The following is a 17946-nucleotide window of genomic DNA, read 5'->3' as shown; positions in this document are numbered from 1 at the left end:
TGTATAGTTTTTCATTTTTATTTTTAAAGAGTCTACTGTATATTTGTGCATATATTCGATCCTTTTTTATATTTATAAAGTATACTTTTTAAAATATATACAAACAAATACCATCGTGCTATGCACATGAATATAAACTAGTATTTTAATAAAAATAATATTATTTTGAATTCTGTTTATAAAATGATGTGGTTTTAAAATAATAAATGTTTAAAACATAGAGTACAAAAATTAATTTGTTACTATGAGGATTTGACAGATTTGAGATGGTTTTGCATTAATGACTGTGCAGTGCAACAACTAAATAATAGGTTTCACCTACAACTACATGGACCACTCTCACCTCATTTATTTCACACAACAACCATACTACAAAATCTAAACATATCATTCATCTCATACATCTCATTGCTACAAAGCAACCCAAACCATTTTTATGAGGTTTTGCCACAAAAGATCAGCTCCACCAACTCATTATACATTTTTTATTGTGTTCACACCTCACAAAAGGAGAAAAATTAAACATTTATCGCCACGCAATTCGGTTTTTTCTAAACGGTTTGTGCATTTATATATTATAATTCATGTGAAATTTCTAGCAGATATAAAATTTATAAATAAATAATTGTTTTCTAAATATATTAAAGAGAACCGATAAGAGTTATATTTAAATCAAAATATTTTTAGAAATTATTCTTTTTTGATAAGTTATGTTAAGACAAATATCTATTCAGGGTTTAGATATACATTATCAAAATACGTAGGCCTTAAAATTTGTTTTCTAATTTTTACATTTTGTGTTTCTTGAAATTTCATGAATCTGTATGTATAATGAGAAAAACTAATTCAATTAAATAAAAGTTTTTAAATTTAATTAGAGTATATTTTTAATTAAAATTAATTTTTTTTGAATTTATGATAAATATGTTATGTATATTTAACACTATATTAATTTGTTATAATGTAAAAATCATTCAAGACAAAAAAAACATATATAAAAATAAATCACAATAAAAACTAAAAATAAATTACAATAAAAACTAAAAATAAATAAACAAATTATTTTATTTTAATCTCAAAATTTGGTTAAAAAAATAATTTTAAACACTTCACACTTCACAAAATATAGAAATAATACAAAAATAAAATAGAATAGAGGGTATGAGGTGAAAGATAGTAAAGATATGGAAATTACCCAAATATATTTTCTTAAATCTCTTTATATTAAAATTAGAAATACAGACCAATTTTAAAATCATATCTTAATTTATAGACTACGACATATTTAACCATCATAAAAAACCTACCTCTTCCAAATTAAATTTATTAAGAGGTCATTATACTTTAATGAATTATTCATCTCTCTTTCCTTTTTTCCATTTCTAGTAAATTTTTATTACAAAGTATATTGTGGACACTAAATTAAATAGTAAATTAAGACAAGAAAAAGACTAGGAAAATTATCACCTAGAAAGCAAATCAAATTGAAAACCCATCTCATGTAACAACTAAAAATGCAAAATAAGGATGACAGCGGGACAGAGAGGTCAACTGTATCATATGACTGTCCCATTGGTGATTAATTTGTCGATTCAGTGGACAGTCAGGTAGCAACGGATTGAAGAGAACAATTATTAGAAATAATTAAGAAATAATTAATAATAATAAATAGTTATTGGTGAATAGTTAACAAAAATTATAACAGTCATTAATGAGTAATTAATTTGTTAAACTTAACTGTTATTATAAAGTTTATAGATACAAGTTTCATATCGAAGTAAAAGACATTTTTTTTTTCATGACCTAACTTTTACTAAATTTATTAAGAATTATATCTGATTTGGACGTCAGAATGTTTCTGAGTCAATCTATCATAAAACAGTAACCAACCAGTTGGACAATCAAGATTTGAGATACATAATAGAACAAAAAGTTCATTCACTTCTCATACTCAAAAACTAATAAGTATGTAATTTTTGTCACATCCTTGTCTCTATTGGGTAAGAATATAGCTTTGTATCTACACTCATACTTGATTTCTTACTCTTTTAATATCAATTAATTAATTTTTATAAAATTATAAAACTAATTTACTAAAAAAATATAATATTATCAAATATTCAATATCAAAAGAATTTATTCTTATTTCTTCAATATAATTGTGTATATTTCAAATTTGAGTACCAAATAAATTTTTCATCCAAACCAAAATATTTATTAAATTTGTAAATATTAATGAAAAAAAGTTGATAAAATATAAAAACATTTTTGAAAGATTACAAAAAACATATATTCAAATTTTAAAATATTTCTTTACTCTCATTCTTTAAATTCTAATTAAATTTCTTTTTTATACACTAACTATTATAATACACCTCTTGAATGAAATCACACAAAAAAATAAATAAAAATTAAACTAATAATAATTAAAATTTAACGTAAAACTTTCATTTGAATTTTAATATATATTGACAACTTAAAAATATGTTGACAGTGATAAAGAAGATTTCATGAGAATGACATTACATTACTATATCATAATAAAAGAATTATACAATTATAATGATAGGATTAAACTTTAATAATAAATTAAAAAATAAAAATAATTATATAAAAATATCAAAACAATATTATGCTTGATAGAAATAAACAATAAATAAAAAATTAAAAAATAATTGTGTGTTAAAAATAATTTGAAACATCATTAAATAAAATTGCACAAAAGAAAATAAATATATAATTAAGAATATGATAAAAATCGCAAAACAAATTAAATATATAGTTAAGAATATAACAAGATGCAACCAACTTTAAAGATCTAATAGAAAACTTTTAAGATATCGAACTAATCAAATTGTTTAAAAATAATAAAAATTATTTTAACAAAATAAAAAAAAAATCAAATGAAACAAAAATTATTAAGAATAAGCAAATAATAGATAATTTTTTTATATTAGGGATTTATGATATTTAAGTGTTAAACAATAAATAAATGTATTAAAAAAGATTAAAAATATTTAAATATAAGACAAAAAATTTATAATTGACATATATTATTACTTTCGTGGATCTCACATACATCATTTAAAGATAACTATCACTTAAACATAAAGATTATTAAAAATATTTTGAAAATGTAAATTGATTTTATGTTAAATCCAATAATTAAAAAAATGAAAAAAAATATAACCAAAAGAAAAAAATATAAAATTAAAACTAAGTATAATATATATTAAAAATTATAATATTAGATTATTTAAAAATATTTTAATTATTTAAACGAAAACAAAAACCATAACGAGAATAAATATTAAAACAACTATCAAACGGAAATTGGACACATGTACATACACATCATCTTATCCATACTTATAGCCACTCAATAGGAAGATTATCTGTGAAAACAGAAATGGATTCAGAAAATACCCATTTGATTGTTATTCATATTCATATATATCAAAAACATTTATTTCTTGTAATTTTATTGACTATATAATACATATATTTAGAAATTTTTATTTATTATAAATTCCAATTATATTAAAATTGCATTTACCACATACATTATAGAGCTAGGTTACTAATTTTCATTAAATTGTTTTTTTGTTATCCTTTAATGAATACCTGAAGGCTCTGTTAGTCACGCCTACTTCAGTATGATTACCCATGTCCTGTCACTATTTCAGCTTTTCATTGGCTTAATGGCTCTCAACATGGCAGAAGTGAAGCTTTAGAAGGAATGCAAGTTAGGCTGAGAGTCCAAAGATATAAATCCAAAAATGAGAAGATAGTACCTCTTTTTATCTGTCATCCTCCCACCATTTTCCCTCTTCACCACATGGTTTTGTTGAAACCAAAGTACAAAATTTGCAGTTCAGCTTATCATGTCAATACCAATATCATTACACTCATAGCTACAACATATTTGATCCACAAGTAACCATAACTTAAGAATGGATGTTCTTGTGAAAGGTTAAGTTAGACTACTCAAAAAAGCTACATGGAACGGATTGTTAAATATTAGATGAGGTTGATTATTTCAACTCTTGAACGTTTATCAAGAAGCAAAAAGAAGATGCATTTTGCAGTAATCACAAAAATTCCAAATTCTCTGCCTGCCAATTGTAGTGAAAAGAAAAGCCAGTCCAATTTAAAGCACCATTCCAGTTCCTTTTTCGGGATGGATTTCACATCATCAGTCCTAAATGGTAAAATATCTGGTTCGGTCACCATTATTAAACAAAAGTTACCTTTTTCATCACAGTTACAAATGCTTACTTTAGTCTTTATCCACACTATTTTCTTATTTAGTTCCTTTGACTTTAGACAATAAAGACTATAAAATATTAAAACTAACATGTAAGAAACTAAAAGAGAACTGATATTGATAAGACCTTTAAATCTAGAAAAACTAAAAACTAGAACTTTATACCTTCCTAAATTTATCTCATTAATTCTTCAATTAACTACACTAAATTAAAATATTTTCCATATATTATGCAATTTGACTGATAACTATTGCACAATAACTATTTACCATATGAAAACTGTGCTATCCAATTTGTGCAGCAATTTCAGGTATCTGAATCCTTAATCCCAAGTCATCCCAGAAAAGAGACTGAGAACAGTCCATTCAGAAATGGAATTAGACGCTGCAAACTTTCCCAAAACTTCAGACAAATTTGATCTCTACTGTAGCATTGGGGAACTGGGGAAGAAGAAATTGCTATGGAATATTAACAATAACAAAAAAATGCATTTCTTTGCTTCTAATATGTAATTTTTTTTCACGTTTTTTCTCAATAAAAATCTTCCAAAGGGATTAAAGCTTGTGAGTGAAAAGCTAGCCGTAGGTCCAAACTGGTGACAAAATGATCTTATTCTTCTTTCATTTCCAGGGACGGTGGAGCCTCCACTTAGCTCAAAGTAACATCATGATTACTTGTAAAAGACGCGAATGGGGCCAGGATGTGTTCGCCCAGCAACTGAAACCGATACTACCAACAATGGCAAAATGTGCATTCAACTTTATAAAGTTCGAACAACCAAAAAGATAAATAAATCTCCTTGGGCCCTTTGTAGGCACTAAGGTAATGAAAATTGAAAATGTTACACAGTTACAGTCAGAAGGCACTAGACAAATATATTCTCTAAAAAGGGGCCAAGCTAAATGGCTTCAAAAGTAAAAGAAATGTTCCCTCAGCTTTAAGAGACCCCAAATTTCCTGAAATTCACCAACTTTGTATAGGCAGAGACACGTATTCGTGCCAGAATCATGCACCCAAAAAGTTCTTTCAGATTAAAAAGCAAGAACCAGGTCAGAATAAACCAGTCATATGATGGAAAGAAAGACCCAGAACAAAACTGAAAACAGAAAGGGACGAAATGAATTATGCAACAAGGCTTGTAACTCGCTATTTTCTCCCTTTCATTTCTGCATTAGTCTCTACAAATGGTGATCAAGAAAATCAATTAGAGTTTACCTAAAACTAAAACCATACACTCTTACAAGTTAAGGAAGGATCATGACAAGAACAACCACAGACCCACTGATTCACAGATAAACACACACTCACCGAGCCTTCTTCCGTCCCTTGAACAGGAAATTTGACGGCGGTGACGGTGAGAATTCGAACGGTAAATGTGGTGGATCAGCTTCCCCATTGAGCATTCCCACAACCTCCTTCATGGAAGGCCTCTTCCCTGGGCACCTCTGCAAACACAACAAGGCTATGGTGATGCAGAGCAGCGCCTGCTCCTTATCCAATGAATGAATAGAAGTGTCAACAAGATCTAAAAGCCTCCCATTGTGAGCAAGCTGCCTGGCCCAGGAAATCAAATTGGCCCTCTCAAACTCAGAAATCGGCGATGCGGTCACCTGCAGCGGCCGCCTCCCCGCCACCAGAACCAAAAGCAGAACCCCAAAACTGTACACATCACACTTTTCAGACAATTGCCCTCCTCCACCATACTCAGGAGCAATGTAACAAACAGTCCCCCTCATACTAGGAGTGCTACTGATCCCACCACTCTTCGGCACATCCCCACTAATCCCCCAATCCTGGCTGTTCCTCCTCCCATTGTTCCTTATCTCCCCACTCAACCCATCCAACCACCAATCAATACTCCCTCTACTCCCCTTACTCTTCCTCTTCTTCTTCTGCTCCACCCCTTCCTCCTCCCTCTGCCACCACTCCAAACCTCTCTTCTTCTTCTTACTCTTTTTAGACAACTCCTCACAAAACTCCTCCTTCCACCACTCCCTCGGCTTCCGATTCTTCTTCACCTTACTCTTAACCTTCTCCTCATCGAGAGACGCCCACCAATCCAGCCTCTTCCTCTCCTTTTTACTTTTCTCATTCCCATTAGCATTCCCATTCTCGTTCTCCACCTTAGGAGAAGAAGATGAACACGAATCAACCCATTCACTCTTGGGCCTCTCTTTCTTAATCTCACTCCCGATCCACTCCATTACATAATCCTTCACTCTCCCCGATTCCCCCCCTGCCCCACTCTCCTGCCTCCACCACCAATCCCTCCCTGAACCACCACCACCCTTCTTCTTGTTCAAATTCACATTCTCACTATCAACACTCTCAAAGCACCCATCCGACACCACACTCAACTTATCACCCCCTACCGGGGACGCGTCCGAGTAATCGACAGCCCTCACAGGACAACTCTCCGGCGACCGGTCAACATCCACCACACTCACACTCTCCCCCTCCTCCGTCACCCCAAACTCCTCGACCGCAATTTCGACAACCCCTTCCTTCTTCTCCTCCACCATTCCCAGATCCTCCACCGCCTTAACCCTAGCAAGCCCAAAATCCCCAATCTTCGCTCCAAAATCCTCATCCAGCAACACATTACTCGGCTTTATATCCCCATGAATCACCGGAGGCTCACACGAGTGGTGCAAATACTCCAACCCCATCGCCACCGAAACGGCGATGTCAAACCTCTTCGCCCAAGACATCAGCTCCGGACACCGCCGGTCCAGCAACGCATCCTGCAAACTCCGGTTCGGCATCAGCTCGTAAACCAGAACCAGCTTCCGACCGCGCCGGTCCGAAGAAAAACCGAGCAACGAAATAACAAACGGCGACCTCAGATTCGAACACAGCGTCAACTCGTTGTGGAACTCTCTCTCCCCCTGGATTGACCCGGGCGAGTCCATAACCTTCAACGCCACAGTCTGGCCGGAAGGCAGAGTCGCTTTGTGAACCGAACCGAACCCGCCGTGCCCGAGCTTCGTCGACGGCGAGAACGAGTTCGTCGCGCGGCGTAGAACAGAGTAAGAGAAACGTCGCTGGTTGTGCTCAAACGGCGCCGTTCGGTTGTAAGAAAGTTTCCGGTAGAGAAAGACCGTGACAGAGACAATAAGCGCCGTTAAGAAGAGCGCCCCGCCGATTACCCCGCAGAGAATCATCTCTCGACGGTGCGAGATGGCGGAAACCGCCGCGTGAGGCGAGGGAGGCGGCGGACGCGATGGCATGGCTGTAAAAACGAAGAGAAGGAAATGAAAATGTTAATTTTGACGTTAACCATTCATGAGAAAAGAGAAAGAGAAAGTGAACAGATGAATTTTCTTTTGTGTTGAGAAGAAGAAGTAGCAGTGAGGAGTGACTTATTTTGTTCCCTTGGCCAACCAATATTGTGATAGATAAATGAAATAAATAAATATTTAAATAAACAAATAATAAATAAATAAATAAAGGGTTGCTTTTGATGAATAATAATAAAAAATAAAATTATCTTGAGATTCCCTTTTCTTTTCCTTTTCCCTAATATTAATAAAGTATTAGAAGGTGAGTGAGGGTGATAGTTAAACTATTGAAGAAAGTTGGAGAAAAAAAGTTCAAACCTTTCATAAGTGCTCTGTTTGGAGGGAGTTGCACTGTGCCACTGTGCTTGTGGACCTGTCTATTAAAAAACGCTGTAGACATATTTTACCAAAATTGGTAAAAATCTAAACAAACACGGCTTAAAATACTTTTGCTGTTCATTCAAACAACCAAATCATTAATTTCTGTTTATCTGTCTTAATAAATCTTTTTTCATATACAACAGATGTTTTTTTTAAAATGTACAAACTTTTAGGTTCCACATTTAATTAATCATCTGTCCAACATGTTACATTGTGCAATAAATTGTAAAAAATTGAAAAGAAATAATTACTTATTAATTTTTAAATAATTTAACTTAAAATGGGTGTATTTTTGTCCTTTTGAATTACTTCTCCTTCTCTTTCTTGATTATTTTTTTTTTAAATTATACGATAAATATGTTATTTTATTATGCTTAGTTGGTGTGTTAGTGTCATAATTAAAGATATTAAAGAAGAAGGCAAAGCCATAGGGAACGTTATATTAATGCTTAATTAAGAGACCAAATTATCAACTGTTATTTGAGATTATGAGTGGTTAATATCTTCATTTTTCTATTAAATGTTTTAAATTATTCACATTATGATCTAGAGAAAGAAATACCACTCATCAATTTTATCATTAAAAATATATTATTAGGAAACCTGACAGTAATTAAGTTGAACTGCATATATTAGATTTAAATAGATTTTTTTTTAAAATACAGTTTTTAGTACATTTTTCAAATAATGAAATGACACGTGCCCCAGCCTTTTTATTATTCTGATGTTTTTTCAATTTAAATATTTTTTACATTGCATTTTTAAATTAATTTGATTTGGTCTATTTTGGCAATTTGGGAATATAGGATTTGTGAGAAATTAAAATATAAATAAATAAAATGAATTTATGGTTGTAAAAAGATAAAAGAAAAATAATGTTGAATGATGATGTTACTGGAACTTGTGTTGCTTTTGATGACAGAAGAAAAGTCAACGAGAAAATCCCGTTGAAAAGCGAGTAAATCTCCTTTGGAGTGTAAACACGAGCACAGGAAGTGCGCGTGGGCGTGGCGAACGTGATCTCTTGTCACGTGCCTCATGCACCAACCATGTTCCACACACACCCCTATTCATTCGCTAAGATATTAATTAATTAAAAATAAAACAAATACTGTATTTTGTTAAAAACCATAGAAAAAATAAATTATGCACTCAGGAGTGTAGATTTTACTTCATCTCGGATTAATTTATGTAATAAGTGTATTACATGTTTATTTTCATAATATTTATACGGAGTGTATAAATATTAAACCCTGTTTAATATATATTATTAATCATTTCAACAAAAAATATTATGTTTAATATTCACTTAGTAATGGTAGAAAAAAGAAAAAATAAGTGAAAAATAGAATGTGAATGATTATAAATGAGTGAAAAGAAATATTGTATGTCTTTATATTTTAAAAAAAACGTTAATATGTTACGTAGTGATTTATGGTATGCTTTAGTGTTGGAGCAACTTAGGTGATTTATTGAAAGAATGTTATAAGATTAACATATTTTATATGTACACCAAATGAACTATCTTTTGTATATATTGTGATCAAGTGGTATTGTAAATCAATCTAATATATTTATAAAAAAAAATAGTCTAAATAATATTACTAAAAATGTTGTTTTTTTTTTAAATCACTACCTTTATTCTGAAATGACTTATGTATCAATTATTTTTCCTTATTAAAAATAGTATATTAAGGGGGAATAAACTATTTTAATAAAACTGTTTGGAAAAATAACATTATTTAAATAAATATGCAACAACCTTAAATTGTTGGTATCGTGTGAGATGGTATTATTATTAGGCTTAATATTCTTTAGGTTTAATAGTCTCTTTTGTCCCTAATTTTATTGGATTATGTCAATTTGGTCTCTGTTTTTAAAAAAGTGTCAACTTGGTTCTCATTTGATAAATTTTATGTCAACTTTATCCCTTCCATTAAATAGAAATAAACGGAGTTAAAGATTGATGATCTGGCACAAGACGTATTATTTTGTAGATATATTTTATGCTGACGTGTTAGTGAATGAGTGCAGAGATGAAATTTAGGAGTACACTTTGTATTTTCTAGGCCAGGCCCAAATCCTCTTTTCTCTAGGGTTTCTTTTTCTTTTTTTCCGAAACAGTCTCTTCTCCAACTTCGTTAGCGATAGCTGGCCGACCAAAATCATCATTCCTCGCGCAACCATCCAAGGCCACCATCAACTCCTCATTCATCCTCAACCACGCTCAAGAACACAACCAGCGCCGTCCAGCAACCATAGTGAATCACATCACCTCCATTGACGCACCACCGCGAGCAACCTCGGACCACCGCGAGAATTCCTTCGTTCTTCCATCAACCATCCAAATCGCGACAATAGAGAGAACCTGAGAAAGTTCATCTTCTCCTCTATTCTCCACCGTGAAAACTCCAATCTCCTCCATGTCATCTCCATCATCTTTATGGATATTACTATGTCACATTAGTTTTAACACTTTTACTCAAATAAGAAGCTCTTACCCACTTTTAAATTAGGTTTAATTGCTTCCTTTGTCCCCAGTTTGGTTGAATTGTGTCAAATTCATCCTCATTTTTAAAAAAGTTTCATTGTCGTCCTCACGTGGTATAAAAGTGTCAATTGAATCCAAACATAGAAAAAATTTGTGTCAAAGTAGTCATTTTTCCTATATCTCTGTGTCTTCCTTTCATATGTCACTTCTCTGGAGCTATGAAAAGCCTTAAATTGGATAAGGTAAAATGAATATCTGTACTTGATTGTATGAAAGGAAGACACAGATATATAGCAAAAATGACTACTTTGACACAAATTTTTTCTATGTTTGGATTCAATTGACACTTTTATACCACGTGAGGACGACAATGAAACTTTTACACCACGTGAGGATGACAATGAAACTTTTTTAAAAATGAGGATGAATTTGACACAATTCAACCAAACTGGGGACAAAGGAAGCAATTAAACCTTTAAATTAATGTTTTATTTGATTATTGTAAAAGAAGTGTAATTTAAGTTTAATAAGTAATTTGATATTTATATTTACATATTTGATTTTTTTAGTTTTTTATATTTATTTTTTATTTAATTGAGTTTCAATATTTATTAAATAAAATTTTTTATTATCTTAAATTGATATTAATATTATTTAAAAAATTATTGTGCAATAAAATGTTTAATTACTACTTTAATCCTTGTATTTTTTTCTTTTACTCAATTGAATTTAGATTTTTCAAATGAAAATGATGAAGATATTAAATTTGTAATATTGAATATGAAAGAGACAATATTTGAAGAAGACTATTTAGTAGAATTATGTCTTCAAAAAATAAGATTTGAAAAGGGATAACATTTTATAGAATGGATCACATTATTTTTATTTAAACAATATAAAATCTTAATTAATTTCAAAAACAAAATATAAAAAATAAAAATGAATTATAGACATAAATATAAAAACTAAATTATTAATTAAGTTTTCTATTATTCTAACATATGATCACGTCACAAACAACATTAATACTAACGAAATAACTACACTCACTTTATTCAACAAATATTAATATTCAATTAAATAAAAATAAATATACATATAAATAAATAAAAATCTAAATATAAAAATCAACTAACTAACTAAACTTAATTTGTTTATTTACTGGTCATCGTCTTTAATTTGATGTCATTAAGTTATACTGTTACGAAGAAGTATTGTAAAACTTATGATCTTATATATAACTCATGTTGAGAAAATATATTTCTTTAAATAAATAAAAGTAAAAATATTTAATATTAATAATATAAAAGCACTAATATCTATTTTAAAGACCTAAAAACCTAAAAATATATTGTAGAAGTGGTAATAGTTTTAAAATAGTGAAACTTAACTATTTTAATATTAAATGATTTTAATATAAATAGTTTTGTTATTTCATTGTTTTAAAACATAACATCTTTCTATAAATCACTTTTCTTAGAGTTCTTTGACTTCTCTCTAAGAGTTCTTCTCCTATCTTTATCTGTTTGAGGATCAGAAATCACCTGAGTGATTCCAATAACGAGATCTTCAAGTTTACCCGATTAATTTATTCAAAAGAGTGGGTTATTTTCTACTCTCTTTCTTTGGTATGTTTTACTTTCTTTGCATGCGAATTGTAGTGTTTTTTCATGTGTTATATGAGCCTTCTATAAGACTCTCTTATGATTAGTGGTTCTACCAGTATACCCTGATCATGTTTCTATGAGTTGTAAGTGCAAATAAAGTTTCTTGAATTGGTGGAATCGTCTTAGCTTTTGTAGAGTAGTTGGATTCTCTATAAAGGGAAGCTAAATACCTTGTTTTTTAAATTTATAGGAACTTGATAATTTGAATTGGTGTGCTCTATGTTTGTTTTGACACATATGTTTATAGTAAATGATCTAAATACACCAAAAAGCGGGGATTAATGATGAGAATTGAATTAATACAACTCAAGATGTTTTCTACACTTTTTAATGTATGTTTGTTTAAGATGTTATGTATAGTTTTTTATAATTATGAATGCCCTATTTCAAGTTCTTCTTCAGGTTTTCTCTTCTTTTGATTCCTAGTTTGGTTGAGTTGGTTTATATAGATTAATTACTTACTTGTGAGGAATTAATGAATGTTTTACAGATGGTAAGCATGAATGTGTGTATGGATTTAGTATGTGTTTTATCTATGATGATATTCAAATGAAATGGAAAGTGTGGATTAAGTATGATGTGAAAAGGATTCCATGGGAAAATCCTTATGTTTGTTATGTAGTGTGATGGAATGAAGTAGGGACTCCGGGATTGGGGGATGATCTTGACACTCCAATAACCATTAAGTCTCAAGTAGAAATTGATGAGTTATGTTGTAAGGAGTAGTAAAAGGTCATAGTCTATGTTCACTAGTTTGGACAATAGGTGTTAACGGATTAACCTCAGTATATGGTAGCTTGGGTTGACAAGTTGTTTCACCACACACGGGGTAGGTCTTCCATGAGTCCAAGATTAATACATATATCCAAATGATCGAAGTATAGAGTTGATATGATTATTTTTGTAGTGCTTGATTTATACTATGAATTGATTAATTGAATAAAAACTTTTAACTCGTTACATAACCTAATACCTAATTAAACATGTAAAATCCCATCTCACAAATAATGGAGAGTGATTTGAGTTTAATAATTTCGTTACACACAATAATAAAAGCTATTTTCATTTGATATAAATCAATAAAAAAAAGTTCTTCTTTTATTACATTATATATCTTATAAAATAATAATTTTGCTTTTATTTTTTCTCTCTAGAAGGCATACGAGTTATTGATGAATATTTTAGGATATCCATAACATATTTTCTTTTTTCACATGTTGTGTATAGTTCACATACATTATGATACTCTACACAAATACATTAATGTTTATATAAACTTGAAAAAAATAATTTATTCAAAATAATTTTATTTCTCATAAAATGTAAACCAAAATGCTGAAATGAAATAGTGGTCAGAAGGGAGCAAGAATATAGTTAAGGTAGAGTTTAAATTTTTTTTGTGAATTATTTTTGTTGTCTTTCTTTTACACCTTCAAAATACATTACTAGACATAAATTTTTAATTTTTTTTAATATATCAACATCAATGGATTTAAAAATTCAATAAAAGAACAGTAAAATAAAAAAGAAATCTAGATTTCTTGAATTATGAAACTGGAATGCTTCAGCAGAAAGCAATGTCCATGGCTTCACTCATTCACTGTGTGAAACAGACTCAGCTCAGAAAAAAGGGTTGACTTTTCTTCACACCCTTTTCACTTCACTCACTGTTAAATTATCCAATTTCAAGACAAATTTATGAATAATTTAATAATACAACAAGCAATCTCTTTCATGTGTGGACATAAAGTCCACTGGTATCATCACCCAATACTAAATAAATAAATAAATATGATAACCATTTTTTATTTTTATTATTAAATCTCCATTGACTGTTTTCTAGTGTGTACTATGTTCAACCATTAAAGAAATCGCTCCAACAACAGTTTCAGTATTTATAACGCAAAGAATCTCAGTTACATATTTATTTTCCATTTGGAATAATTCAAATTTATGTTATACCACAAACTTATTTTTATAAATTGAACTGAAATTTAGACTGTTTCATATGAAAATAGATATATTTTATTTATCTAATTTTATCATATAATTAAAGTGTTTTTAAATGTAACTTCAATACTTATGTTTAGTAAATATATATATTAGTTTAAATATTTCAAAAACGTAATATAGTAAAAATACCTATTATTCTTGTATATCTTTTAGAAAACAAAGGAGATACGAGTGCATAGAAAATTAGAAGTTATAAAATACAAATAAATATGACTTTAAAGATTAAAAAATGTACACTAAAGAAGAAACCCAAATAATTTTTAAAAAAAATATCTAAATAAGGAAGCTAATTTTTTTTACCGTTAGTTAATATCTCTTATGTGGTTTTCATTGTAAGTCTTAATTACTTCCCATTTAAGTTACTTTATAAGTTTAAATATTATATATAGTAATGATGATAATAAGTAAGAAGTGTTGTCCAATAATGAGAGTGGAAATGAACAATGATTTGAGAAAAGAAAAGATTATATGAAGTGATGAAACTTAGGTGGAGTGGGGTCATTTGGTAACACTCATCAACTGCCACAAAAACTTCAATGCTTGTCTTTTAGGTATTTTCGTTGCTAAAAATATATCATTATCCCTTCCTCTTACATATAACCAACGAGATTCTCAAATTAAGAAGACCAAATGCTATTTAGGCAATCTTTGAAGAATCAAAAGTATGTTTAACGTATATAAGTGATCAAATATGTATCAAACCATGTTATGATATATAAGTTACATGTCAAGTCATAATAAGTTATACGTTAGAATGATTTTGAAACCCCTTATTTACCATTTTGATTAGTGAATGATTTTAATGTGACATATATAAGTTACAAAATATTGTGTGCTTTTTTAACATGAAATTTCATCACAATTTTATTTTTAAAAAACATGATAAAAGAAAAAAAAATATTTAAACTGTTTTAGACTTAAAATTGGATAGACAAAAACAAAAATAATACTATATACAATAATCATGTCTAAATTAAAAGAAATACAAATTTAGTATAACTTGTTTAATAATAGAAATATTGAGAGCAAACTTTAACTAATGTGTTTAAATTATTATCCTGAACAAGATTTAACAATATTGAGAGCAGTAATATTTTATATTCTACATTTTAATTAGTTATTTTGAAGTAACACTTTGAATTAAACAGTCTTATCGTTTATCAATATAGCATTGATCCTGGTGGAATTAAATTTGACAGATTTTACGTATGAAATAAAATAATAAAAAAGAAAAACCTAGTAAAATAACGAATCATACACAACATAAATAATTACATCCAACTATTATTATCTTAAATATAGAAATAAAAAAGTGTAGATTGAAGAATGTTGGGACAAGTTTGGGAGGAACAAGGCCAACACATAATCCAAAATCACATTAATTTGAAAGGTACTGTGCCAGATGCTCAAACACAGCCTTTGACTTTTGTAGCTTCGTAGGAGGAATCTAGAAAATTTCGAAAACCACAAAATATAAAAAAAAATAAATAAAACTTGAGTAAAAAGTAGTACATTGCTTAAATCTATAACCAAACTAGGGTTTTAAAAAAGTAACGATTAATAAAAATATATTTCAAAATCAGAAGAACCAGATTCATTTAGGTTCTCAAAATCTAAATCCAGATTGAATATTTTAATTAGATTTCAATCCGATCCAAATCAACTTAAAAATTTTATTTTTAATTGATTCATAATTTATCAGGTTATTGGATTTATCAAAATCCAGATTACTCTTGTGTTAATAAATATGTGACAGGGTTATAATTAATCAATAGAACTGTTAATTCAAATAAAATTACCGATGAAATTATATTAATTAAATATATATATTAAATGTTTTTGAGAATAACCAGTTTCGTCAATATTAAACATACCTAAAGTTTTTCCTTCTTAAAATAGTTATGATGTTTGGTGAAATCTATACGAATATGTATTAAAATGACAACATTTTTATAATTATTTTGGATGAACAATCTTTTTTGTACAATTCTATTCATATTATAATGAGGTTGTAGTGATTCTTTTATTATAATATTTGTGATAATAATAATAATAATAATAATAATAATAATAATAATAATAATAAATATATTATTTATTAAAAATGGGAATATTTAGAGTGAGTCCACTTGGTTAGTTAAAAAATGTTGAAAAGCATGGTTGTCGGGGGTCAGAGCTGACCCGTGAGAGCGATATTTCCAAGGCCTAACTCATAACTATGTTCCACATTCAACTTTATACTTTCTTCTTATTATAATCAAAATAAAGAAAAGACACTAATATTTTGAACTTTTTAAATAAAAAATAAATTTAGTTAAATTTTAATTAATTTATAAATGTGACTGTTTTTAGTTTACTTTATTATTATTATTTTTAAGTATTTTTAATTTTATTTTGTTGTTAATAGAATGATTTAACAGTTATTTTCTGAAATTCATTATTAACTTATTTTTTTAATTTACTTTATTATATATATATATATATATATATATATATATATATATATATATATATATATATAGGGGTTTGCTAACGCGCGTACGCCTGTTTTTCAGTTGGTATATTTTAGCAATGTGTACCGGATTTTTGTAGACAAAAATACCATTATATATTATGGATTCTAAGTTTTAAGGTTAAGGGTATTTTAATAATTTTCATTCTCAAAACTTAAAAAAAAAAAACCCCAAACCCTTACTCACCTCTCTCATTCCTCTCAATCCTTTCTCTTTCATCTCTCTCACTCTAACCTTTTCTCTGTCTAGCTCCAATTGAAAAAATCAGAAACATTTGTCTTTAAACAATTTGCCTTTGTAAAGAGTTGAGTCATTGACATATTCACCTTCAGGCAAAGGTTCATTTAAGATCTCTTCAATTTCACCATCTTCAGTAACTTTTCTAATTTCATCACCTACATATGTTGAATCAACATCTCTAAAAAAACCCTCCAGGCCAATTATCAATTCTTTTGGATGTCATTATGCTTGTGAAAATTAGATAAAATTAGATAAAGACAAAAATTATAAAATAAAAACTCATTATAAAATCATTTTTTGTAAGAAATTGTTTAACCGCGAGTATTTCTGATTTTTTTCGAGGTCAACTACCAATTCCTTTATGCTTGTGAAAATTGGATAAAATTATATAAGAAATTATAAGATGAAAACTCATTATAAAATAATTTTTTTGTAAGATTGTTTAACGACAAGTGTTTTTGATTTTTTCAATTGGAGCTACATTAGGGATGACAGAGAAAAGATTGGAGTGAGAAAGATGAAAGAGAAAGGGTTGAGAAGAATGAGAGAGGTGAGTAAAGGTTTGGGGGTTTCTTTTTTTCTTTTTAGTTCTGAGAATGAAAATTATTAAAATACCCTTAACCTTAAAACTTAGAATCCATTATATATTAGGATATTTTTGTCTACTAAAATCCGGTACACATTGCTAAAATGTACCAACTGAAAAACAGGCGTACGCGCGTTAGCAAACCCCACATATATATATATATATATATATATATATATATATATATATATATATTTGTTGAATATAGTGAAAAACTATGCATGAGATTAATATCCCTCTGTGATGAATATACATATAGATCTTATATTTGTAATAAAAGAAATATAGGCTAAGTCTAAAATATAAATAAGAAATAATAATAAATTAACCAAAGATAAAAAGATAAATATAATATATCTAACACTCCCCTCAAGCTTGTACATACATATGTACCAAGTTTGTTACTAATATAATTCATCAAGTCTTAGCGAAAATATATACTTTTATACTTGAGTGACGTCAAATTGCTAATGATTTGCAACACAATATAGAAGACGAAATATCAA

General features: G+C 29.0%; 1 protein-coding gene across 2 annotated transcripts; it reads right to left on the bottom strand.

Annotated features, from left to right (window-relative positions):
* Positions 1–4998: 4998 nt before the first annotated feature.
* LOC124833067 (receptor-like serine/threonine-protein kinase At2g45590) lies at positions 4999–7654 on the bottom strand. 2 transcript variants are annotated; one of them, XM_047307440.2, is made up of 2 exons: positions 5577–7654; positions 4999–5446 (listed from the first exon to the last, which is right to left on the bottom strand). In XM_047307440.2, the coding sequence occupies exons 1-2, from the start codon at positions 7496–7498 to the stop codon at positions 5440–5442; spliced, it is 1929 nt and encodes a 642-aa protein (XP_047163396.1). In that variant the 5' UTR covers positions 7499–7654; the 3' UTR covers positions 4999–5439. The 2 variants fall into 2 exon arrangements, with proteins under 2 accessions (XP_047163396.1, XP_087958346.1); XM_088102220.1 differs by having other exon boundaries at positions 4999–7652.
* Positions 7655–17946: the final 10292 nt, after the last annotated feature.

Source organism: Vigna umbellata, chromosome 11, assembly GCF_029865625.1.
Source record: "Vigna umbellata cultivar VRB3 chromosome 11, Vumbellata_1.0, whole genome shotgun sequence".
In the NCBI taxonomy this organism is placed as follows: domain Eukaryota; kingdom Viridiplantae; phylum Streptophyta; class Magnoliopsida; order Fabales; family Fabaceae; genus Vigna; species Vigna umbellata.
Note: the sequence above shows the minus strand (reverse complement) of the source record. Positions and strands in the feature narration are given on the sequence as shown.

Excerpts from the sequence above, each read along its gene's own strand:
- LOC124833067 (XM_047307440.2), bottom strand. The coding sequence starts at position 7,498 with ATGCCATCGCGTCCGCCGCCTCCCTCGCCTCACGCGGCGGTTTCCGCC.